Source organism: Sturnira hondurensis, unplaced genomic scaffold (genome assembly GCF_014824575.4).
Source record: "Sturnira hondurensis isolate 20B ecotype Veracruz unplaced genomic scaffold, ASM1482457v3 Scaffold0012488, whole genome shotgun sequence".
Taxonomy (NCBI): Eukaryota; Metazoa; Chordata; class Mammalia; order Chiroptera; family Phyllostomidae; genus Sturnira; species Sturnira hondurensis.
The window spans coordinates 63,474-89,528 of record NW_028085119.1 but is presented as its reverse complement, the minus strand read 5'-3'; the positions used below and the strand labels follow the sequence as shown (position 1 = coordinate 89,528).

Below are 26,055 nucleotides of genomic sequence, written 5' to 3'. Positions count from 1 at the left end.
AGAAACTACTGGAATCCCAAGCAGTTTCTCTTAAAGGATCCAGCATGGATTTACTCAGATTCTCTCCCTTTGAATTCCAGCACTGGGGTAGCAACTTGAAAGAAACCAGTGGCATATAGGGAGAAAGTGAAGTGTTCTGGCATCAAGGCAGGAGCTGGGGAACAGCTTTCTCCTGGACAGAAAGGCAGGGAGAGGCTTTTGTCCCTTTTCTGAACCCTCCCCCCAGCAGAGCTGCAGAGCCCACAGGTGAGTGCCATATCTGAGACTCCATCCCTGCCTAACATGGTTTGCCCCCACCCTGGAGATCTCCTGAGCCTCCATCCCACCGAATTTATAGCTGTTAACAGTGTTTTTTCCCTATGAATGGCTGGTCTTGGCTTGTGCTTCACAACTTCTTAACTCCTCTAAAACAAGCAACAGCCAGCCTCAGTGAACCCCAGGGCCAGCACTAGCAGCAGCCAGCCTAGATCCATAGTTTGGCTTTGCCTGGGAATCTCCCAGTTCAGCACAAGTAGCAGCCATCTCAGATTGCTTTATAGCTCAGGCAGGGTGCCGCTGGGAAATACACAAGTGGGAGCTGACCTTGGCCTGCACCACTCAGGAAACCCCAGGGCCAGTGCACTCAGTGGACAGCTACAGACAATGTCAGAGTACCACTACCTTGCCTTCGTATAGTCGATACTTCACAGAGGGTGGAGGTTTGTGGTAAGTGGTCACTGCCAATCTCTGCAGCTGACTGGCCTAGGTGAATCCCTCCCCTTGATCTGCCAACAGTGATCAAGACTCAACTACAAGAGAAGGGTATAATCAGGCCACATGGAGGGCACACCTTGAATATCCACTTTAGGTGATAGGGAGACTGTGCTGCTGGACCCAATAGGACACTTACTATATTAGACCATGCTACCAATATAGGAAGCCCTAACTGTTCTACCTAATACATAGAAACAGACACAGGGAGGCTGCCAAAGTGAGGAGACAAAGAAACATGGCCCAAGTGAAAGAACATATCAAAACTCCAAAAGAAGAACTAAACAAAATGTAGATAAGCAATCTCTCAGATGCAGCATTCAAAACAGTGGTTATAAGGATGCTCAAGGAACTTAGTGAGGACCTCAACAGCATAAAAAAGATCCAGTCAGAAATGAAGGATACTCTAATTGAAATAAAGAACAATTTACATGGAAACAACAGTAGGGTGAATGAAGTCAAGAATCAAATCAATGATTTGTAACATGAGGAAGCAAAAAAAAATGGTAATCAGAACAAGAAAAAAGAATTCAAAGAAATGAGGATAGTATAAGCAACCCCTGGGACAACACCAAGAGGACCACCATTTACATCATAGGAGTACCCAAAGAAGAAGAAAAAGAGCAAGAAATTGTAAATCTATTTTAGAAAATAATGAAAGAAAACTTGCCTAATTTGGTGAAGGAAATAGACATGCAAGTCCTGGAGGCACAGAGAATTCCAAACCAGATGGAGGCAAAGAGGCCCACTCCAAGACACCGAAGGCTAAAGATAAAGAAAGAATCTTAAAAGCAGCAAGAGAAAACAAGTTAGTTACCTACAGGGGAGTTCCCATGAAACTGTCAGTTGATTTCTTAAAAGAAACTTTGCAGGCTAGAAGGGATTGGCAAGGAATATTCAAAGTCATGGAAAGTGGGGACCTTCAGCCAAGATTGCTCTACCCAGCAAAGATATCAGAATTGAAAGACAGATAAAGAGCTTCCCAGATAAGAAAGAAACTAAAAGAGTTCATCATTTCCAAGCCATTATTATATGAAATGTTAAGGGACCTTTTTAAGAAACAGAAGAAGATCAAAACTATGAACAGTAATATGGCAAAAAATACAAATCTATCAACAGTTGAATCTAAAAAACAAACTAAACAAACAAGAACAGGGACAGAATCATGGATTCAGAGAGTGTTTTGATGGTTGCCAGATAGGTAGGGTAGTGGTGCAGGTAATGGGTGAAGAGGTGTGGGAATTGAGAAGTACAAATAGGTAGTTACAGAATAGCCATGGGGATGTAATGTACAGTGTAGGAAATGGAGTAGCCAAAGAACCTGTATGCATGACCTAGGGACATGAATAATGGTGTGAGCATTGCCTGAGGGAGTTGGGGCTGCTCGGTCCAGGGAAGCAAAAGGGGAAATATTGGCATGATTATAGTACCATAGTCAATAAAGTATAATTAAAAGCATAAGAAAAACCTTTAAAAGTAAAATTTAAAAAAGGAAATGAAAGAGCCATGTGTACAGAGTGACCACAGTGGTGATGTGCTTTGGGTTGGCTATCCCATTGTCTTTGGGCAGTGGTGCCGATACAAGCAAGACTTTTTCCTTTTTCTTCCTTGAGAATATTTGAATGAAAATTTAGTGGTATATATTGAAGAGGCATTGTTTGTTAATTCTTGCAGAACTAGGTTCACGTGGGGCAAAGATAAATAAGACTATTAAATCTGTCACACAGGGCTCCCTCTTTTAGAAGTGAACTTGCCTTCCTTAGGTGAAAGCCTGAGAATGTTCTAAAGCTCTGACATCTGGGACAATCTGACCCTTCCTGGCAGCACAGGACCCGAGGCTTTGGGAGATCAGCTTCTCCCACATTTAAGACTCAACTCCTCCACCAGTTCCAAACTGAGCTGCAATCTGTTATACTGTTAAAGTTGGCCCTCTTCAAACACACCAGCTATCTAATCATTAGAAGGCTTTATAAATTATGATGAAATGCTTTTTGGACGGGGTGCAAAGAGAGTTAGAATAAAGGCCCCTCCTGCAGGCCATGTCTGAGGCTGTGAGCATTAAATGCTTTGAAACATGTAAGTCAAAAAAGCCTCCCTAGAAGGAATATTCAGTATCTCCAAATCATCATTTAGGGCTCCATCCCACTCATCAGCCCATAGTTAATGAGCTCTCTCCACTGGGGAAGAATGGCAATGTGGGTCTGGTTACATATTCAGCAGACAGCATTTACTTATTTATTTGATGTGCAATTAGGGGCGCTTTTATGTACACTTAGATGCACAATTAGGAGCCCTGTGGGGTCCCCTCTGGGACATTAGGAGAAAGAACGAGACTAAATGGTCTGCCCCCGTCCCCAAGCAGCCAGTGTGGCTTCCTCTGGTTCCTAAGAGTATTTCGGAAGTGGGGGTATGAGCTCAGGGAATTGATGCATTACTGTCACCCCCCAGATTAGTAAAGATTTTTGAACTGTCTGAGATGATGAGACAGGAAAAGAAAAGAATATTTACAGGAAATATTCCATTAACTATGAACTGACTCCCAGTGGAGTTTGCCTGCTAAATTATTCAGCTTGCTAAGCACTCCATTAAGTGCACTGCTGACTTAGCTTTCAGTTTCTGTTTGGATGCACTTGGCTTACTTGAGGGATGCTGAGTCCTCCACCTTGGCTGGCCCTGGGTGGGTGCCTTCCTCATTCCATTATCTGTATTCTTGGAAAGCACACCCTATGCACCCCAGAGCAGAAGAACTTCACTTAGTTCTTCTCTTAGCATTTTTAGCATTTTCAGCCTTTACTGTCTCACGGGGTTGGATCAAAGGGCCTCCTCTGGTTGCCCCCTATCGGTCCTTCAGATCTCATTCTGCTGAGAGACCTGGAAGGATTCAATGCCTAGGGGTGACAGGCTCTGGCTGTGTGTCACCAAGGAGGGCCTGCCTCCCAGCTACGAGCAGACCTGACCTGCCAGAGGAGTCTTGGGGGGGGAGGGGAGGGCAGAGAGAGGGCATCTAAAATAACTCTCTAAGAAAGAAAGACAAAAGACAATTGCATTCTAAGAGAATCGGCATGCCCTTCCCAAAGGATCAATAGAAGACACACTCTTCTCAAAGCATCAATATTAGGCATGGCCGAAATCGCTCTCTCTGCACTGGGAATGCCAGTTTTTGCCCATGCAAGAATTGCAGTCACCTGAAAGCATTGAGCTGGAGCTTTAGAACTTCAGTAGAGGGTGTTGAATATGAAATCCTCTCCAGTAAAAGGGTCCCCATATGAGAATTGCCAGGAGCCTGTTGTGGGCCAGGTCCTGCTCTAGGGTCTGCAGATGTGACAGTAAACAAGAGACGGGTCCCTGCCCTCCCAGAGCTTACAGTCTGGGGTGGTGGGGGGGGCGGGCGGGGAGGTGGTTTAGTGATAACATTAAGTAAATCTGTCATGTATAGTATTAGAGCACTAAATTCTACAAAGACCACAAATCAGACTAAGAAAGAGTGGGAGGGGTGTAGATGGTCTGGGGGGGCCTCTCAAAGAGGGCATTCTCAGAATCCCCTGGGGTGTAGCGCCCTGGGCTCCCCGAGATGGACTCGCATGAAGGAAGTATGCAGGGAAGTGCTCTGGAAGTGAGCTGGTGAGGAAAGGAAAGGGAGCAGGACCAGGCAGAGTGGCAAGCTGAGCTGTGATGAAATCTTGGATGAAGCTCCAAATTTGGAGCGGCCCTAGGGCTGTTGTCCTGGGGCTGAGGACCAAGCTTTAGCCTCAGCACCAAGCAGTCATTAGATGTAGGTGACTCTAAGGGAAAAGGTGGTGACCTTGGGCAGGGTGGTGATTCCTGGAGAGAGAAGAAATCCTCAGTCCCGAATGGAGGGAGAAGCAGGTCAGTACAGCAGTGTGTATAGCAGTTGTTCTTGAAATGTGGCCCTTGGACCAGCAGCATCTGTGTCACCTGGCATTGTGTTAGAATTAAAAATTCTTGAGTCCCCTTCCAAGACTTAAGGACTCTGAAACTTGGGGGGGGAGGGGGGATTCACCAGTCTGTGTTTTCACTGGCCCTCCAGGTGATTTGGACTCGGGGTGTGGAGCATGAGGACCACTAGTCCGCAGACAGGTAGCAAGAATCTTCCTGTGTGATTTTCCTCTGCAGTTTTACTGTTGAAGATATTTTAGTCTGTGCTGAAACAAAATCCTTTTCTTAAAAGAGTTACTCCTTCAAAAACAAAAGATTTTATGAGCCGGGGGCCTCCATATCCACTCAGAGGCCCAAAGTAAATGTCAAAGTCTTGACCGAAGAGTTTTGATGCTATTAACTCCCTTCCAGTGTTTTCAAAAAAAAGTTGTGATGAACAACTTTTTTAACCTCTCTTGTGCCTCTCCTTTTATGTCTGTGAAATGGAGACTAAGATGAGAAATAGTCTAACTTTCTTCATTTTGAATACGTTTATGTCTCAAAGAGTTTCCTCTTCCCAAGATTAAAGTGCTGTCGTCCTTGACATTGCAAACATCGTTACAGTCTCTTTTGTACTGAACATGAGAGGTGGGATTGCCATGGAGAGCAAACAATGTCTCTTTGTTAAGAGGATTAATTTTTTTCTTGGTCGTGGGATCTGGGAACTGAGGGTCCCTCTGTTCCCACAGGTTCCTGTGGAGGCTGTTTTGGAGCCTGGCGCTGAGTAAGCCAGACCTCCAAGGACACCAGCTTGTATTCTTGTCATATTCATATTGAAGTTGTGCCCACAGTACCCGTGCTAGGGTCAGACTGTCACTCTGGAGGAGGTGGTGCTGTGAGCAGGAAGTAAGAGCATTGCCCCATCTGGTGCTTAACTCTTAGAGAACGCAGTAATGTGAGCATGATTTCTCTGTAGTGGTACGGAAGGAGGGAGGTGGAATTACACCTTGAAGAAGAGGCAGGTCCACATCTCTTTCAGGGTGACCTGCATGGAGGTGCCTCCTGGAGGGACCAGTACCTCCTGGTCCTGGGGTACTGGTTGCGGGGTTCTCACATAACCCTTTGGGTGCCACAAACCTGCCCTCCTCTCAGGCACCCTGTTCAATGTAGTGCAGGAAGGCTCAGTTCTAGCTTCACGTTTGCAGGACGAGTCACTTCCCTTAGGCCTCAGTGTCCTCATCAACAAGGCTGTTGCTGTAGGTGATCAGGAGCCTGGAGGCTGGGAGACTCTGGAAACTGGAAATAAGTCAGAGGACTGCAGCAGGGACAAGCTCGTTGCACAGCCAGAAAGGACCAACGAATAAAAGGAAAAATAAAAAAACTTTATATTCCCAGAAGAAAGTGGTAGAGAGAGAAAATGCTCCCTTTCAGGTAGGTCTCTCTTTGTTCTCAAGTTTGGCCAAAGCCCACCATGCTAGATTTGATTAGATGACCAAGGTCCTTTTCTTCCCTTGCCCAGACTGACACATCTGTCCCTCTTGTGGGGTGTGAGGTCTCCAGGGCTCATCCGCTGCCCACAGCAGGGACTGGTCTCAGACTTGTCCTCCCTGGGTGAGCAGGCACCTGTGACAACTGAAAAGGCCATTTAAACAGCTATGTTGATTGTGAGGACTGTCTGGGTCAAACACATTTGATATTTATAACATGCAAATAAACACCCAGCCAGACAGGCCAGCAGCCCCCTGAGGCTGACGGCTTCTCAGTCACTCGCAGGAACAGAGTTCCACCACTCAGGGAGCCCCACTGACCTTGGCTGTGACTTAAAGAAGCAAATTGAAACCGAACCGTGGTGTTGGGTCCCAGAAGAGTGTCCTCTGCGGAGGAGCACCAGTAGCCTCACCCACTCCGAAAGGAGCCATGAACCCAGAAACTTAGGACCACAGTTGGTTTTTCTGGCTGAAAAACCAAAGCCTTTGCTAGTCTGACAAGAACACTCATCATCCGGGACTCGAGGCAAAAGGCTTCCATCTCACACTGCCCTTTTAAATGTGTTCAGACACAATGCATTTGGACCCTTGGCTTTTCAGACCACTCCCAGGGAACACAGAGTCACACCGTCACGTTAAATAGCCCAATGAATTTTTTCAGAAATTAGACTGCCCCCTTCCTTTACAAGAACCAGAGCTCCAACCTTGGTTTGCAGTGAGACCGTCCCTGCTTTCCCAGGTTGGCCGCACCTCTCCTCCCCAACCCATCCGACACTGGCTCGGTTAGATTCCTCAGGCAGGAGTCAGGCAGCAGGCTCAGCTGCGCCTTAACCTCAGGAGATGCCGCCTCGCCCTCCGATGATCTTCCTGTACCCTCTGCTACTAGGTTTGCTGAAGGCATGTGCCCCTCTCTGGGCAGGGCTCACCCAGGGCACATCTTTTTACTTCTAAAATCTTCCCTCAGTTTCTATCTTCCTAAATGTTTTATACCCCAGCGGAGGGAAAGAGTTTGAGAGTCATCTAAACCATAAGGATTTAATATTTAAAATATTTTTTTAATTGTGACAAAATACACATAACATAAAATTCACCATCAGAACCACTGTGAAGTGTCCGGTTTAGTAGTAGTAGGTACATGGGCATTGTTGCATGAACAGTCTGCAGCACTGTTTCATCCTGCAGAACCCGAGCTGTCTCACCAAACCAGTCCTGTTCCCCTCCCCCTCCCTTCTGCCAACCACCGATCTGCTTTCCGTTCCTGTGAGTTTGACTACTTCATAGGAATGGTATTATATAGCATTTGTCTTTTGGGGACCATAGGGTATCAGTGTCCAAAGTAGGGCACTTCTGAAAGTGAACAAGGGCTCTGGTTACACATCGCACAGCCTCAGACCGAGCACAGCTCCCACAAGCTCCCCAGGGCCCGTCCTGGCCCATCACACCGGCGTGGGGACCTGCCTAGCTAGCTCTTGTTCTCTTTCTTTTCCTTCTTCCCCTAAAGGACTGCTCACTGTTCACTTTAAAAGGATTGATCATCTCATAGTCTCAGCCCGGACTTCCATTCTCAGACCCTGTGGCTCCGGTTGTGCTGTGAAGTCATTACCCAACAGGCAGCATGCTTTGTGACAAAAACTGTCACTGAGCCAGCAACTGGGGAGACTTCAGAGAGCCCTTCCATCCAACCACCCCATTCTTTTCAGCAGCACCCACAGGTGTTTCTGGAACCATGTGCAGTTTTGCAAGTCTGCTTGCCAGTCCTTACAGGACTGCTTGCCAGTCCTTCATTCTGGAAGGTGCATCCTGGCATTGAATGTGGCCTGTGGGCTCCCCAGTCCCAACCCCTGAGCAGACTCAGCCTCCTTGTGATGAGTGCGCCTGTCCCAAGCTTTTAGGAGAGCACAGACTCTAAGGGGTCTGGATGCCATGGTCTCCAGGCCTGACGTGTGACTGGAAACCAAACCCCAACCTGCCTACAACATGCATGAGGAGCCACAGCTGAGTCAATTTCCTCTGTGTGTGCATGCACACACCTGTCTGTCCATAAATAAGTCACTGAGTTGATGCTTTCAGCTGTAGGGTTGGAAAAGCCATACAAAACGAGTCAGTGGCCAGATTTCTCACCTGCTGACACATGAAAGACTGCGGGGGTCACACAGCAGAGGAGGACATCCCTGTGAGGTACTCAGCTGTGACAGCCGGAGCTGTCAGACTGGGGGAGGACAGCTGCCATCTGCAGAGGTCACCCCAGAGATCCAAGAGGAGGGCCTGGTGGGAGAACCGTCAGACAAATTGGGAGGTGGTGCATCGGGCAGGAGGCTTCTTGTGAAGAAGGGGCACCATTAGGGATTGTGGGGAGGGCTGCCAGCTCCTCCTAAATGATTTAGGGAGTTTTAACTGGAGAGTGTCTTACGATTCATGATTAACTCAGTCTAGAGTTTACCAGTCCTAACAGGGAAGCTCCTAGTCCCTCCGAGTGTCTCCCCGAGTCCGAGGTACCCACAAACCCACTTTTCTGACCAGCTGGACCTGCCTATTCCAGACATATCAAATGGAGGAGAACAATCTGGGACCTTTTGTATCTGGCTTGTTTCACTGAGAGGAATGTTTTTAAGGTGGCTCCGTGTTGTAGCGTGAGTCAGAACTTTATTTCAGGGCTGAGAAATCGCCCACTGTCCTCTGTTCACCTCAGCACCTTCTGCAGAAACGCAGCCGACCAGTGCCCTGGGGTCTCCCCTCGCCCTTCGTCCTGACCAGTGCCCTGGGGTCTCCCCTCGCCGTTCGCCCTCACGCAGCCGCAGGCTGTGACAGCCCCTCCGACCCGCCTTTCTGTCTGTCCTCGGACTGCCTTACTGCGTAGTTTTCTTATGTGCCTACCTCTCCCCTCACAAAAACACATGGAAGGTTTTGTCTGTTTTTTTTTCACTATTGTGTGCCTAGCATGGTACCTGACATGTGGCAGACACTCAATAAATAGATTTCTGACGAATGAAAGCGTTCAGGGCAGAATATCCAAAAGCTTCTTGTACCCCATCACCGATTTCAGGGACATCTCTGTGTGTATGTGTGGTGGCCTCACTGAACTGAGGACAAATAGTAAAGCTCCTCTGAGGAAGGGTTGGAGAGCGAGGTGCTGTAAGGGAGAGGAAGGCAGGAGGGAGGTGTGAGGGCTTCCCACAGCTTGAACTGTTGACAGGAAAATGGAAAGTATACAGAGTCCCTACCAGTCCCTCTGGACTGTCCCTCAATTCTACTTTTTGTCCCTTAACCTAAAAGGACCTGAAGAACCAGTAGTAACTAGACATCGAGAGTGAATTGCGGGGGTATGGCAGGCCTTGAGCAATTCTGGGCACTCTGACCACCTCTTACCTTGAAGCAGGAAACATGACGCTGGGAACCCCCGCTCGATGAGTCCAGTAAACTTCACCTTGTCTTGGTAGAGAGCGATCTCAGCTAGCTTCTGCTGAGCTGTCTGACACTTAGCAGGCTCTGTGAGTTTTTGTTTTTTAAATGGTTCAAAGGGGAAGCCCTAGCTGAGCTGACGTTCCTGAAAGTGTGAACCTGTGCAACACCGAAGCCTGGCACAGCCGGAAGGTGTCCCTGTGAACCTGTCCTCACTCCCAGTGCCCTGGAGCTCAGTGGCAGTGCCTGCGGGTGACCAGGGAAGGTGCTGAGGCAGTTTCCAGGTAGAATGAGTGGGGAAGAGTGACTCCAGGTCACGATGAGGATTCCAGCTCGAGTCCCTGATCTCCCCAGAGCTTAGACGCCCCCCCATTCACTTTGGAATCCAGCGCAGTTCAGACAGAGCTCGCAGAAGGAGAAAGGGCTGTAGTCCCGGGTTGGGGCTCCTGAGCGGCACTCACGGCACCTGGCACTCACGGCCACTTCCCTCTTGCCACATCCCTTGCAGTGTGGAAACGTATTTTTAGCAGGATGCCTGGGTTCAACCACTGACGGTTCCTGCTGTCATGGAAGCTGCCTGAAATTCAAGCAAACAGATCAGGGTTCAAATACCACTGTTCCTCATGGGTGTGACTTTGAGAAAGTGACTTAAATTTTCTGCACTTCAGTTGCTGTAATACCTACCTCATAAAGCTCTTCACTCAACACTGTTTGTTCGCCCAACGATAATTATTAAGTGCCTAGTATGCCCCAGGGATTGGGCTAGGTGCCAGGAAAACACCTTCAAGGAGCTTAGTCTGGTAGAGGAGATATTTGAGCAGAGTGGAGAATTGCCACAGGGCGTGGCAACCGCTCCGGCCGAGGGACGTGTGTGAATATCCAGGAGAACTGGCCTGGAATGGGGCTGGGAAGGCTGCCGTTTGGGGCAACTCTGGTGAAAAGAAAGGGGTTTAGGGCAGGCCGCTGAGTGGAAGGCCACACTTCCTCCCCTGCTGTCACCCCCCTTCCCCAGACTCACAGGTCCCCAGGTTGGTCTGCCCTCCCTCAGAATTCCTCCTGGGAAACAGGAACAAAGCAGAGCTTTAAATAGGAGCTGCCCTCCTGGAAAGACGGAGATTCTGGAGTTAGCCTTCTCACCTCTGGAAAGTGCCCTCATCTCTCTCTCTGGGAACACAAAATTGTGGGGCAGGTACACAGTTGCTCTGGCGAGAGGATCCTGAGAGAGAAGTCACCAAGTCCAACGAGGGCCCAAGCTGCAGAGATGGCCTCTCCTGCCCTTCAGGCAGCTTTGGAGTTGGACCCTCCAGTAGGAAGTCAGGGCTGAGGTGGGACGGGTCCCAGGTTCCCCTCTGTGCTGTTTGCAGCCGCCACTGCAGAGCAGCCAGCGAGGCCATGAGTGTCCTTGGCAGCGGCCTGACTTGAGAAGCAAGCTGCCAACCCTGGCCCAGTGCCCACGCAGCCTCCGTGCTCCCTGAGCCGCTCTGCAACCAGGAGCAGCTAGCGCTCACCCCTGAGGGCCCTGGCAGCAGGCGGTCCCTCCTCCGCCCAGCTCGGTGCCCACAGACACCACGCCTGCAGGACGGGCCACCCTGGGAAGCACTGCTGTGTTGAAGTGTAGGTAATCTCTCTCGAACAGTCGTTCCTGAAGGGCCTCGAGGCTTCCTAATTTCTTCCAGCTTTGTTTCACGTGGATACCATTAGGTAGAGTTTTGTCGTTTCATCCTTTTTTCTTAGCTTGATTGTGCAGGTTGTAGTCATGAGTGTGTACGTTTGTTTCCACATAGTGCTAGTCGCCAACCCATTCTCTGTCCTGTCCCTGTCTTGGGTGGGGTCAGATGCCTCCACAGGGAAGTCAGGGGGCTTACTGTGACGCCACGTGTAAGAGAACTGAAGATTGCCTCTTGTGCCAAAAAAGGAGAAACCGACCAAACAAACAAAAAAACCCCATATGCTTTCCTCAAAGTCTATCCTCCAAAGTAGTCAAAACAAAACCCTTACAGCAGCCCAGGTGCCATGGGCGGTGACATGGCCCATCATAATTCAGAGATGTCAGATGTGCCTCAAACTCATTCCTTCTTTGATGCCTCCCATTGACCTACTCATAGCAAGTGTAATTAGCTTTCAAATGCTTTTTTGAAGGGATCCCTGGGGCACAGGGAGGGGAAGCCACACACAACTGGGCCACAGTGCCCGTGGCTAGAAAGCCCACAGCCAGACCCAGAGGTGCTGCCTGGCTGGCCTCTCTGTTCGAACACCAGCCTCATCCATGCCCCAGGGGCCCCTCTGAGGAGAGAAGAAATGACAGGAGTAGGTGGAGGATAAGAAAGGAAAAATACTTTCAGCTTCTCTGTAAAGTTTTTACGTTTGCCAAAGCTTTATGATACATCTTTCTTCAACAAATGCCAAAGTACACAGAATAAAATCATATAGAAAGAGAGGCCCTCCCAGGAGAAAAAGACAAGGAAATTGAGTCCAATGGGGAAAAATAAAATAGCATGTTTTTCTCCAGGCCTGTTTAACCCTTGGTGACCCTCTTGCCCTTTTTCCTCTGGTAGTAATGACTCATCAGGCCAGAGCTAAAAGGTTTCTGATGGGTTAAAAAGAGGCCATCCATGAAAGGGGTCAAGGCCTGGTGCTTTGGGTGTCTGTTGCTCAATGAACTAAATCAATTTAGAGCTCGTGTCCTCCGACAGTGAGGAGGCAGCTGGCCAGAGGGACATCTTGATCCCATTAGGTCTGGCTGTGGAGAAGAATTAGCCATTGTTTTCTTTGCTGGGGTCGTGCCCCTCTCAGGAGGTCACAGGAGCGCTCTCTCGGTGCAGGTAAGGGAGGGCATGCTCACACGTACTTTATAAGCGGGTTGCTTGTGGACGTAGTTGGCCAGTGCAGGGGCCTGTTTGGTTCCCGGTACAACCCATTCCCGGTGTACTGAGCTGCATTGCCCTTGGGTATCTTCTTCTCAGGGTGAAGGTTTGGGGATTCGAAGTGCTGGCAGGAAATGGTCAAAACCGACTCAGTGCTGACTGGCTCAGACCATGGACCAAGAAGCCCACAAAGCAGCGGCAGTGCCCGCTAAGCTGGGTTGGGCCTACGCTTGCATTACAACCAATCCGGTGAACAGGGGACATTGTTTAAAATGCCTGTGACACCATGTTAGCCATCTTTTAAAGAAAATTACACAGACCTGTACTTTGGCCTGATACATGTTCAAAGTATTCAGAACTTTATTTTTTACATTAAGAAGCATACTTGCATGTAAATGATGGAGGAAAAAGAATATAATAACAACTAGTGTTTATTGACTGCTAACTCAATAATAAAAAATAAATATACCAGCTACCATTTTAAGCCCTTTATACATAGCCCTTTATAGCAGCCCTCTGAAAACAAACCTTGTTATCGGCGGTAGTATTTCAAAGGTGAGAAGACTAAGACACAAAGTATATTGCTAACGATTTCCAGCCAGTAAGCGGCAGACAGTGTAGCTTTGAAAACCATGTTTTTAATCAGTCTCAGTGTACATTGTCTTCCAAGCAGGAACTGTGCTAAGGCAAGCTACTGGATTTTTTAAATTCCAAAGAGGAGCAGTGTGACATGCAGGGATTTACAGTGCTGACCTTCACCCCATCCACAGGATGTGGGAATGCCCACACACAGCCCGCTTTTTACAGGAAAGGAAGCTGAGAAGCAGAGGGCCTTACAAAGTCAGGGCGATCACTGAGGCCTCCTGACTTCTAAGCCAGCGTTCTTGCCCCTCAAAATGATGAACCAAACCATGGAGAGTAGTAATGAATGAATATTGATTAGCTAGGACAAAAGCATGGGACGTATCTCAATAAGAGGGTGTGACAATTCTATAGAATTTTAAAAGCCTGATACAGAAATTACAGGTGGTTTTTTACCTTTTCAAATTGAGGTAACATTGGTTTATAACAGTACGTGAACTTCAGGTGTAGAACATTGTAAATTGGCATCTGTATACACTACAGCGTGCTCACCATCCAGGGTGTGGTTTCCACCCATCACCATACATTTGACCCTTTGTACCCCTTGTACCCTCCTCTTGCCCCTGCCCTTCTGATAACCACCCATCTGTTGTCTACATCTTGTTTTTGTTTTGTTTTGTTTTTTATTCCACATGAGTGAAATCATGGTATTTGTCTCTGACGTATTTTGCCTAGCATAATACCCTCAAGGTCCACCCATGTCGACTCAAATGGCAAGATTTCGTCTTTTCATGTTTTTTACAGCTGAGTAGTGTTCCTGTGTGTGTGTGCATATCACATCTTCTTTCCCTATCCGTCCATCCTTGGGCACTTAGGTTGTTTCGTATCTTGACTATTGTAAATAATACTGCAATAAACATAGGGATGCATATATATTTTCAAATTAGTGTTTTGTATTCTTTGAATAAATAGCCAGAAGTGGAGTAGCTGGAGCATGTGGTTGTTCTAATTTAATTTTTTGAGGAACCTTCATACTGTTTTCCATATTAGCTACACTGATTTACAATCCCACCAGAAGTTCCCAAGGTTTCCCCTTTCTCCAACACTTATTTCTTGTCTCTTTTATATTAGTCATCCTCTCAGATAAGAGGTGCTATCTGGTTGCCTTGTGGTTTTGATTTGCATTTTCCTAATAATTACTAATGTTGAGTATTTATTCAGTTGCCTATTGGCCATAGGTATGTCTTTTGGGGGAAGTCTATTCAAGTCCTCTGCCCATTTTTAAATCAGGTTGTTTGTTTTGTTACTGTTGACTTGTATGAGTTCTTGTTATAATTTGAATGTTAATTCCTCATTGGATATATGATTTACAAATATCTTCTCCCATTTGGTTGATTGCCTTTTTGTTTTGTTGATGGTTTCCATTGCTGTATAGGCGAGTTTTAGGTAGATGTAGCCCCATTATTTATTCTTTTTTTTGTTTCCACATTGTTGAAGTCAAAGCCACAAAGACATCACTAAAACTGATGTCTAGGAGCTTAGCACCTATGTTTTCTTCTATTTATTTTGCAGTTTAAGGTCTTGCATTCAAGTCTTTAATCCATTTTAAGTTGATTTTTGTGTATTGTGCAAGATCATAGTCTAGTTTCATTGTTTTTGCATGAGGCTGTCCAGTTTTTCCAATATCCCTCATTGAAAATACTTTCCTTTCTCTGTTATATGTTCTTGGCTCCATTGTCATAAGTTATTTGCCCTATATGTGTGGATTTATTTCTGGGCTCTCAGTTCTGTTCCATTGGTCTATGTGTCTGTTTTTCTGTCAGTGAGTATCATACTGTTTTAATTACTATAGCTTTGTAGTACAGTTTGAATTTGGGGAGTATGATACTTCTGCCCCTGCCACCCACCCCCATGGATTGCTTTGGCTCTTTGGGGTCTTTTGTGGTTCCATACAAATTTTAGTATTTTTCATTCTATTTCTGTGAAAAATGCTCTTAGGATTTTCATAGGGATTGCATTGAATCTATAGATTGCCTTAGGAAATAGTGTCATTTTAACAATGTTAATTGTTCCAATCCATGAACACAGACTATATCTGTCCATTTCTTTGTGTCTTATTCAGTTAACTCTAGATGATTTTAAACTCCATCAGGAAGTTATTACTACTCGAGTACCATCTGCTTTGTGGATGTTGCATCTTCTGAAATAGATTTAGATTGTAAACTTCTTATAATACAAATGTGCATTAGGCATCACGTCCTTCCTTTTCCTACAAGCACAGGCTCCTACCAAGTAGACACCACTACTTGAGTGATTGAAAGGGGGACGGGGATTACATGTTGCCTAAAACTCCAAGGCCTTGCTTCTTTCTTCTTTGGGTATAAAGTAAAATATACTGCATGCCTAAGCAACTGATATAAAAAAATGTCTGACATACGGTGTTAACCCACTAAAAACATACATGCTTTGGTTGTTCCCTAGCATTAGTTCTCCCATAATAGCAGAACCTCATCAGAGCTCACCCGATAATGTTCTCCGAGCACACGGGCTCGGGTTTTTTGCAGTGCACTTCCATTTTAAATAAACTCCACCCATTCCTTTTGTCCTGTAGCCCTCAAGGTACAGCCCTCCTGGCAGCTCATTTTTTATTTACTGAAGGTATAAATATGCCCAGAAAGCAGTGAGTGACAGACTTCCTAGAAAGTGAACAGAGCAGAAGTGAAATAAAGAAGTTTATTAGTATGTACGTTTCCTCTGAGCCCGGAGACTATTCCCGGCCACGAGTCTAATTCTCCTTAGAAGACAGCTCCTTGCTGGTGTTTGGAAGCACTCAGCATCATGTAGACTGCCAAGGGCCTTTGAAGAAGTGATCATTTACTTAATCACCAGCTTGAAACAGCCTCGTTCTCACTCATCGTCAGGACTCCCTGGTGTGTTAGAAAGAGCCCAGGACGAAAGTCACAAGAGTGGGTCCCAACATCAGTTACTTATTTAACCTCTGCCAGGCCCTTAACCTTTCTCCACTAGGCTTTCTTTATCTGCAAAAAGAGGGGCCTAGACCAGATGGTTGCTGGCATTCTGTATAATGGTCCCCCTAGGAGAAGCAGGAAGTTACTCAGAGAGAGGTCATTAAGAGACTTGGTGATTCAGCCTCAGGGACAGGAGGAAGACAAGACTGCCTGAAGTCCTAGTCAAGAGTCGGAGCCCACTAGAGTGAGCTTCCTCTCAAAACTTTATTTCTGCGTCATTCTGTAAGCTCTCCCACCACCCACGTGCTGTCCCAGCACTCAGTAAACACTTTCAGGAAGTCTCATGGAGTCAGGGCTCCTTCGTCTGTCTCTGATTGGGGGGGTGGGGGTGGGTAATGTTAGCCCTTTCCTGCTCTGAGGGGCAGCTGCACACAGGATGTGGGAATCCAGACCAGCTAATGGAATCCACTAACCAGGTCCCACCCATTAGGTGTTTACATGCACCCTGTCCCACTTGGAGTCAAAAGTGGCATTTATTAGCCACTCTTGTTTGCTCTCCATGGGAAAACATTTTCCAACTATTTTATGCATTAGGACATTTTCTCCCCAAAAGGGGAATTAGAAGACCTGTGATTTCTTGGTAATCATAAGTCTGGGTCAGAAATAACAACTCCATATCTAGTACTAGCCATCGTCCCAACGACGGTGACAAACCCCATTTCCATAAAACCACTTCCAAATGGTGTCTCTACATTTTGATCAGGGCAAGTGCAAATGGTTAAGGCTATTCTTAAACATGACTTTTGTTGTTAGTCTTCTTTTGAATATTACTGAATACGAAGGCACCTCTGAGTAGACAACTAGAAGAATCCAGATCTGTAAGAAGAGAAAGAAGTAGCATCACTTATACATAAAGGGGAAGGCAAGTTACTCTAGAGGACTAAAGAGATTTGGTTTTATACTTCTTACAATTGTAAAAGTCATTCTACTCAAAGTTAACTAGCCATTGGTGAGACCTCTTCCCACCAGTCGGTGGCCCATGTGGAAAGGAACGTAGTTGCAGGTTAGAGTAATGGGCCAGGTGCCCTTGACTCTTATTTCTGGTTCCTCCACTGAACTGCTGTGTGGCCTTAGGCACTTTCTGCTAGTTTCTCTGGGCCTCATTTTCCTCAAGAAGAAAATTTCCCATTTACTCTTCTCAGGATGCTAAAAGATCAAAGAAGGGAAGTTCACAGAGCATTTAAAGATGCCCTGGTGAAGCCCTGGCTGGTGTGGCTCAGTAGACTGAGCACTGGCCTGTGAAGGGAACGTCACCTGTTTGATGCCCTGTCAGGACCCATGCCTGGGTTGCAGACCGGGTCTCCAGTTGGGGGTGAGCAGGAGACAACCAATCAATGTTTCTCTCCCTCTCTTTCTCCTTCCCTTCCTCTCTCTCTGAAAATAAATGAATAAATAAAATCTTTTTTTTAAAAAGATGTCCCAATGAAGTATATTAGAAAGGCCTTGAGTTGATATTTATTAATTAATAAATCTTTGGTCATTTATAGACCCATGTATTTTAACTTTGAATTAGCTCCTTGGGCATAACTGCATGGGAGTTACACCAAACAAACCCTAAGGGAACTAGCCCAGTCGTAGTGATCACCTTGTGTGTCTCATGGGTCTCTATTTGGAGTCGCAAAGCACGTGGACATCTTTACCTGGTGCCAGAGTTCTGAAGCAGCTGTACCAAGCCAGGAAGTCTCTTTTAAATGACACAGACGATCAGGAGCTGCCCCCAAAGCAGCCTGTTGTCAGAGAGACAAGGTTAAGCGTCTTCTGTCTATTTGCTTGTTACCCAGCCGGCTTCAGTGGAGGTTTAGCAGGCAGGGCCTTTGAGCTGTGGGGCTCAGGGGCAGAAGTGCACAGCCCTGGTGCCAGGGATAGTTCCCTGGTTCCAGGGACAGTGCCCTTGCAGCCAGGGGTGACCAGCTGGTGGCCAGCCCCCCCTGACACACAGAAGCAGCAGCTGCCCTGGAACCCCTGCTGCCCAGCCTCTCCCATCCCCCCAAGTGAGGAGAAAGGGTTAGGCCAGTGTGCCTGGTTCCTGGGACCAGTGCAATCCCGTCCTGAAAAACTGCACCCAGTCACCTCATTCCCACCTCTCTTCCCAGCACTTCATTTGCAAAGCATGGTTTTTTAAACCCCACCTTAGAGCAGATGTGAGGTAGAGCCATGGCTCTGCCCCTGTTAGAGAATGTCTACAGACATCATCCTAGGGAAAGACCAGAGCCAGGCGGCCAGAGTGCAGGGACCAGGATGGGAGTCTGGGTGGAAGCAGCAGCTGTGGCAGTGGTGGGTCCAGGGCCTGCCGCAGAGCCAGGTGGTTTGGGCTGGTGGCTGAGGCGGGGCCCTCTGCACCAACCACAAGGGGAACACCACAAGGGAAGCCCCAGTTTGTCCTGTTTTGCAGGGAGTGGGGGAAGGGGGAGCTGCCAGGGAGCCTGCGGCTCTGAGTGTTGGCTGGAGGGTCCTTCAGCAGGCAGTAGGGGCTCCAGATAAAAAGTCAAAAAGAGATGATTGCAGGCAAGCTCCCACCAGGTTTCCTTCCTTTCCTCCTGATGGAGTGGAGATAGCGGACGCAGAGCGAGTGCCTTACTGCAAGTGCTGCTGACCCAAGACCGTGCCTATGGCACCTGAACCAGCAGGGACCAAAGATGGGGACCGGGGAATAGTCTGCAGGCCTGGTGCAGAATGAAAATGCAGGGCCCTTCATCCAGACTTACAGAGAATGTCAACGTGGTGACTGCAGAGTGCTAAAACAGAAAGGGGCCCTTCTGAGCCCTGGGCCCTCGGGTCACATGCCCGTGGCCATGGTCCTGGCCAAAGTGGGACAGCACAGGGGCTGAGGGTCCCCCCAGGGACCAGCCATCTTCCATCCACCCTTGTCCTCAAAATGGGTGTGTTGGGGGGGAGAGGGGCAGGGAATGATGGGACACTTCCCTGGAGGTTTCCAGCATGCAAATAATCAGACTGTGTTTTCTTAAACCCCAGTCGAGAGCTTGAGTGAGGAAGTTTAAGAGTAATTTTGGTTCTGAGCTATTCTCTCATTTCCCAGGATTTGGGAGGAGTCAGAACAATTAGGAATCATGATAAGATCTAGTTAGTGGAGTGCTTAGCTTGCGCCAAAGCCCTGCGGAAGGCCTGTGGCTGCTGAGATGTACCTGGAAGTGGCCGCTAGTGCCATTTCCCAGATAGGACAGCAGGCTAAAAGGAAGTGCTACCACTTGCCGAAGAGCAGGCAGCTTGGCTGTAGGAAAACCTAGATTCAAACAGACGCAGTCAGACTCCAGAACCTGAGTGCTGACCGCTTGGGACTGGATGCTCCTGCCAGGTTATGAGGTCAGAGTCAGGGAATCCAATGGTTCTGGTGCTTTTCTGGCTGTGGCTAAGTTCACGTGGAACATCTGTAAGTGTCTAACAACGGGGGCTCTACAAAGAACTGGGAGGGATTTAGCGCCACAGGGCGTCACTGAGGAGACTGAGACTTGGTCCTATCATCTGAGTCCCTCAGGGAAGTGTCCCATCAAGGGTTCTCCTCAGGCAGCATTTCATCTGTGACCTGCTGTGAAGCTGTTGGAGCCAGTGCAGGGCTCTGGGTCGCTTGCTTTCCTTGAAACATCTATCTCTCCACCCACTTGGAATTGCCCCTGAAGAAGAAAGAAAATTACAGCTTCCCTTGGCTTCCGAGCGATGTGTACTTTGAGCTGTGGACCAAGGAGGTGGCTCTGTAACAGGGGAGAATGGGGGTCCTCCTCCTTACTATGTGGACAAAACAATAATAAAATCTGCCCAACAGGTTCTGAAGAGAAAAGAATGCAATCATTCTAGAAACTGGTTTTTTATTCCAGCCATTTGACAAAGGGGTGGAGTCCGCCAGCCCAGCTGTGATTAGCAGTCCTGGGCCCGGAGGAGGAGTTGAGGGGACACAGGGAAATTGCCCTCCTGTCTTTGAGGAGAAACCATGAGTAGGTCGGGGAGGGTCAGGAGCCCCAGATGACAAGACTCTGGGTTTAGGGTGACACCCTGAAAAGCAGATACTGCTGGGAGGAGCCTGGGAAGACAAGAAGAGGATCCTTACTTCACTCTTCTTTCACAAAATAAATTCAAATTCTAGGTCTATAGAAGGGGTGCAGTATGAATCAGATATAAATAACATGTGCATAACTTTAACCTCTTCTGACATTTCCCAGAGGGGTAACTTTCTTTCTCCTTCTATGAAAGGCAGCCCTCCCCACACCCCAGCAATGCTGCAGCCTTAATTACTCCCAGTCACCGCAGTCAGTTTCTTAGTTAAGGGGTTCTCCCTTGGAAGGAAGAATGCCCACCGGGCCCTGGGGAGCTCGTTTTACTGCCCACTTTTCAGAACTCCCTTCATTCCCCTTCTCACCCCTCCCTGCTAGCAGCAGCAGCCCCAGCAGCAGCACCCTGGGCTTGCTTTGTGCTGCAGAAAGAAGCAAGGGCTGGACAGGCTCGCGTTGTTATCTAGAGTTGCCCAACCCGAATAAGGTCAAGGCAGCCCCCGCCCTTCTCAGGGCGGCTTCCTGAGCTGCCGAATCACCGGGGTGAGTCCTAGCTCTTACACATTAGTGGCAGGAAGTGGAGTCCCGATGGGAGGCTGGGAATTTGAGCGCCTTCCCATTTCAGCACTGGAGGGAGGAAGCCTAGGGCAGCCCTCTCACAGATGGCTACTGCTTCCTCCTGAGCAGCTCTGTGCTGGCCCCCTCTGCCCCTCCCGCCAGCCTGCCCCCTCTCCGTCCTCCCCCCGCCTCCCCTCTCCTCTCCGTGGAGGGAAAAGTCTGCAGAGCTGGGAACTGTCTTGGAGAACTCAACAAAGGCAAAGCAGCCAGCAACAACTTGAAAAGAACTTGTTTTGTTCCCGTTCAGAAACCTGCAGGAAAATCCACACCCACGTTGCCAGGTTTTGAACTGGAGAGCAGCGTGCGAGCGTGCATGTGTGTGTGTGTGTATGAGAGAGAAAGAGAGAAGCCAGAGGCAGAGGAGGCGAAAACAACTGTGCAGTCTCTGCTTTGATAAGGAAACGACCAGCTGTGGGAGTTCGGCAGCAAGGAGAGGAGTTAGACGGCCGGGAAGCACTCCTCAGTGTAAACCGCATTGTTTTCTGTGCAGATATTCCAGTGGAGGCAGTTGGAAAACCTGTATTTCAGAGAAAAGAAGTTCTCCGTGGAAGTTCATGACCCACGCAGGTAAGCTAGGAAAATCCTTTACTTGTAGGAGGGCACGGCCCACCCGTCATATTATTTATGTTCCTATTTTGGGGCTGTCATTGTTGCTGTTCATTTTGGTGGGGACAGGGTGGGTGGTCATGGAGAACAGAGTTGGAATCAGACAGTGAGGCTTTGTTTCGTACTATATATGTTGATACATGCGGTGGGTTCTTGTGTGTGTGCGTGCGAAGTTAGCCGTTCCACAGTCATCTCGTCTACCCACACGTGTTAGCTGCTCGTATGCGTGGAGTGCACTTTACATGCCAGGGGCATTTGGGGAAGATTGCTAGCTCTTTGTAACCAACACCAAATGACGCGGGGCAGCAGCAGACTGAGTCCTTTCAGGAAGCTTTTGCCTGAGGAGAGTCTGAAGGATGGTTTGTCAGGCTTCTGAGAACGTGTCTGGTAGGACACTGTGTGCTCAAAGTGCTAACTTGTTGACTCTGTGAGCGGTAACGTTAGTGTGTTAGCCTCATGGGTGGATGTGAAAGAAACACAGTTGCTTTTCTCTCCACGTCCCATCGCCTGTCAGGCAGCACTAGCGCACAAATCAATGCTAAGCCAGATGCCAAACAATAGGGTGCCGCTTTGCACTGAGGCGGGCCCTGCATGGAAGGTTCTGGGCAGTACGCACCCGCCACTTTTCCTTTCTTTGTCTGCTAGCGGTCCTGGAGTCAGCCAGCCCAGAAACAAGCAAAATTCCCTAAAATCAAGCCTGACACCTAAGAGTAAGTTGCTCTTTATAAGTCTAAAAGACAGATTTGCAGCAAATAGAAGACAGTCCTGGGAAGACAGAAGAAAGGTCAAACTCCCTGAAGAAGCAAATGTGAACTTTAGGTGCCGTCCCCACCCTGGTCCTGGCCCAGGGACGAGGAGCTGGCACTAGCTCCCCTCGCACATGGCCTCTGAGTGCTCGGAACAAGCTGCTGTGCTGTGCCTCCTGGAGGGCCAAGGTCACAAGGGAGGCGTCACCTGGTCAGGGGCCCAGGCTTGCACACCAGCCTGGGTCCTGCAGCTGGTGATAACCGGGAGGGCTCCTGAGCTGCTTGCCTGGTTGCGCAATCTGTGTGAAACAGCTCCTTGCGTAGGGGAACAGCTTACCCCATGCCCCACAGTCACTACAGGACAAGCAGATGGAGAGCGTTCGAGAGTCTGGTCTTCGTAGTCAGGTGAAGGCTGTAGCTTGTGCAGAAGAACAACTTGCCGAGCATTCTCAGGGTCCTGAGAAGGGTCTTAGAGTCCGAGACCCTGCCTCTGCACAGCAGGAATGCACTTGTGCAGGCCAGTGGTGGGGAGAGTGAGAGACGCTGCAAATAAAAGTCCAGCCAGTGTGGAATGCACTGCTGTTTGTCCAGGTGAACTGAACCAGACCAGTCTTAGCAGTGCAGAAGGAGGGGAAACTTATGTGAAAAGAGTGAAATGAATGTTGCCACACTGGGTCAGATGCAGAGGGGGGTGCTTGGCAGCAAAAAGCTATAGATAGGATTGTCTATAAGGGGCCAAGCTCGAGAGCTAGGCTCTCTCCATGTCTGTGCTCTGTTGGGAATTCTGCTAACTCGGGCATCTTGAACAAATCCTTGCATGCGTGGGTGTGTGCATATTTTTATTTTCTCTCTGGATCTAGAGCCGTATCTCTGATATAATACTAAATTCCCTTCCCCAAGGCCCAAGGATATAGGAAAGGGTCCAAACCTCATATAATGCTATTAGGTGGGCCATTTGCCTGTTAAATGAAAGTGATCCGTCACATACTTGGTGGATAGCTTCTGTGTTTGGGCACCAAGAACAGGGCCCACCACCCTTAAAGAACTTCTGGTATGCTTGGAGAGACAGGCAGAAGAAGGAGCGTGGTATTTATTGGGTGTTCACCATGTGCAAGCCCTTTTCTCAATACTTGTTTGCGTGAATCTCTGTGGGTCCTCCCTGTAACCCCAGGAGGTAGGTACCCTAGTATTCCTGCCCTCCTTCCAGAGAATTGAGGCACAGAGAATCAAAGTCACCTGCTCTGGGCTGCAAGTAGCCAGTACGTGGTAGAGGCGGGATTCAAACCCGGGAGTCTGACTTCAAAGCTCACACACCTTACTGCTACGCTGTACACGGAGCAGCAGCACCAAGGCCCAGAGGGCAGAAGAGGAAGTGCTCACGGCTGCCCGAAGTCCAGGCTGGCCCGAGAGGCTTCCTGAGGAGGAGAGATCTGAGCAGAACCTCCCGGGGTGACCAGGATTTAAAGCTCGAGGTGGGCCCTCAGGCGGACAAAGGCATATCAGGGGAGGAAGAGACATCGAAGAGCCCCAAGCAGCCCGGATGGAGAGCAGGGTCATGTCCCCTGGAGGAAAACAGCCTCTGTGCCCTGAGGCAAACAGGAAGGGTCAGAGCAGGGCAGGAGAGGCCAAGGGAGGTGCCGTCATCGATGTCGGAGCTGGAAGCCCACGTCCACGGCAGCTTTAAAGATATCCTTTCCAAAGCCACGGAGGCAGACAAAGAGAACTGCTTCAGGTTAGCGACAGAGCCTAAGCTGTAAGCCCAGTCTCTGCTCTCAGTAGGGGCTCTGCACGGCCTCACGATGCTCCTTAAATTCAGTGGTCATCCTGTTGCTTCCTTGCATCCTTGTCTGTTTTGAGCAGGGAAGACAAATGTGACTGGATATTGGGAAGGTTCAGCGGCCGGCCCCACCCCCAAACCAGGAAAGGAGTCAGAATCAAAGTAACAGGATGGAAGTCCAGGAGAGAATCTTGTCATGAAGATAGGAGATGTTGTCCATGGGACATGTTGGGGGCAAGGGGTTCATTTAGGGCACAGGTGCTTCCTGAAGTGATAAGCCCAGGGGATCACAGAAGGGGCAGGGGATTTATTCCCCGATACATGTGCCTAACTCAACACCCACCGTGTTCGTGCAGTTCTCTAGGCCTGGAAAACAGTCCGTTTCTAAGGTTTAGGTGGAGCAGAAATGTGGGTGAGATGGGGAAGAGACTGATGGGAATCGTGTAGGGAAGAGATAAATTAATAATGCGACAGGAGAAGGGTCTCAGAGTCTGAGTAGATGCTCTGTGGCTAGCCTGGAACCACTCGGACCTGCAGGCCTTGTAACCCACCCTCTCTCACTTTACCTGGAAAGTATAAGCACCTAGCCTGGTAGAACGCTCACCGCTTTCACGAACGTACGTAGCAAGCTACTTTTCCTTTCTAATTCTGCTTTACTGGGAGAAAAAAAATGTATTGACTTCCAGGAGCAACCACTGCTATGGCAGCCGAAGAGACATTCAGATCAGTTCCTTTCTAAATTTACAGATAACTGGTGTGTCCTCCTCATTCTCCCACCAGCTCCTTTTCCATTGCCATCAGCTGTCTTTCATGCACTGGCATTTTCTCTTAACTTTTGTTTTAACCGAAGGGAGAAATACCCTGCCTGAAATCAGTATCACCGACTAACCACCAGATTTGAATTTCTCCTTAGAATCGGGTCTGAAGAAGACCTGCGGTTAAATGCTTAGCCCCCAAGGGAAGGTGACGGGAGCAGCTTTATATTTTCCTCCAGGGAAAGCATGCTGTGAAAAAGAAAGTGTGATTATTCATAAGTCCTGACTACCTCAAGTTTCCCTCAAATTAGATATTCTAATCTCGAAAACACACATTTTCTTCAGACCCCACCCCTGTCCTGTCGCCATGCCCCGCACACCCATGCATGCAGATGCTTCTGTAACAAATGCACTCCGCTGAGGACATGGTTGTATAGCTCCTCCTCCCTCCGATGCCTCTGCTATGTTGAGTTATGTTGGGACTGGTGTTTCCACTTTAATTTTTGAAGTCTCATTTCCATACATATATGTACTCCATGTCTTCTCCATACATGGACATGCGCAGCAGGGTATTGGAAGGGGCTGGCCGAGCTCATTTCTATTTGCCTGCCCACTCCTGCTTCTTTATATCCTGTCTGCCCTCCATTGGTATTTGAAAATTGATGACCAACTCTTTCAAGGAACATGGAGTGAGAGCGAGATAAGCAGTTCCAGCTCCCTCAGAACTTCCCACAGGCAGTGCGGCGAGCTGAGACCAGACCAGCACTGGCTCCTCCTGCACCACAGGCGGCATTGCCTGCTGAACGAAGGACATCGCCCAGAGGCTCTCCCGTCTCTGAAGTTTGTCCTGGTCCAGCGCCAGGAGCCGAGGACCAGAAAGGGCCACCCAGGGACCCGGCATGTCCCGTCTTACCCCAGACAAGCAGAGGTGTGGCCGCATTCTAACATTAAGGAGCCAGTAAATCAGAAGATCAGCATTATTCACAACAGCCAACATATGGAAACAACTTGTGTCTGTTGACAGAGGAATGATAAAGAAATTGTGGTATTTTTACACCATGGAATATTATTCATCCTTTAAAAGGGAGGAAGTCCTGCTGTGTGTAACAATATGAGTGAACCTGGAGGACATTATGCTCAGTGAAATAAGCCAAGCACAGAAGAATAACTGTATGATCTCACTTATAAGTAGAATTGAAAGTGAAGTTCAGAGAAGCAGGAAGTAGAACGGTGGTTACCAGGCGTGGGGAGGTGGGGGGGAGGAGGAGATGTTGGTAAGGGGCACTCATGTCGCAGTTATGTAGGATCCATGAGTCTAGAGATCTCATGGACAGTGTGGTGACTACAGTTACTGATTCTGTATTGCATCCTGGAAATTTGCCAAGGGCACATTTCAGGTGTTCCCATCACATAGAAAGTAGTAACTGTGGGAGAATATGACATGCTATCAGGTTGGCTGTAGGAGTCATTTCACTGTGTCCTCGTGCACCAGATCATCATGTGGTACACCTTGGACCCAATTTTTATGAAAAAGAAATAAAAAGATGGCCTTTGCCGCCAGTTCC

The 26,055-nt window shown here is 48.4% G+C and overlaps 1 protein-coding gene across 4 annotated transcripts in view; it reads left to right on the top strand.

Annotated features, from left to right (window-relative positions):
* FRMD4A (FERM domain containing 4A) overlaps window positions 1-26,055 on the top strand; it is a 283,383-nt gene that overhangs the window by 198,349 nt on the left and 58,979 nt on the right. For all 4 annotated transcript variants that reach the window (XM_037060727.1, XM_037060730.1, XM_037060729.1 and 1 more), the window contains exon 12: window positions 21,097-21,173. In XM_037060727.1, coding sequence (XP_036916622.1) covers window positions 21,097-21,173 — 77 coding nt within the window. The remainder of the gene's footprint in view (window positions 1-21,096; window positions 21,174-26,055) is intronic.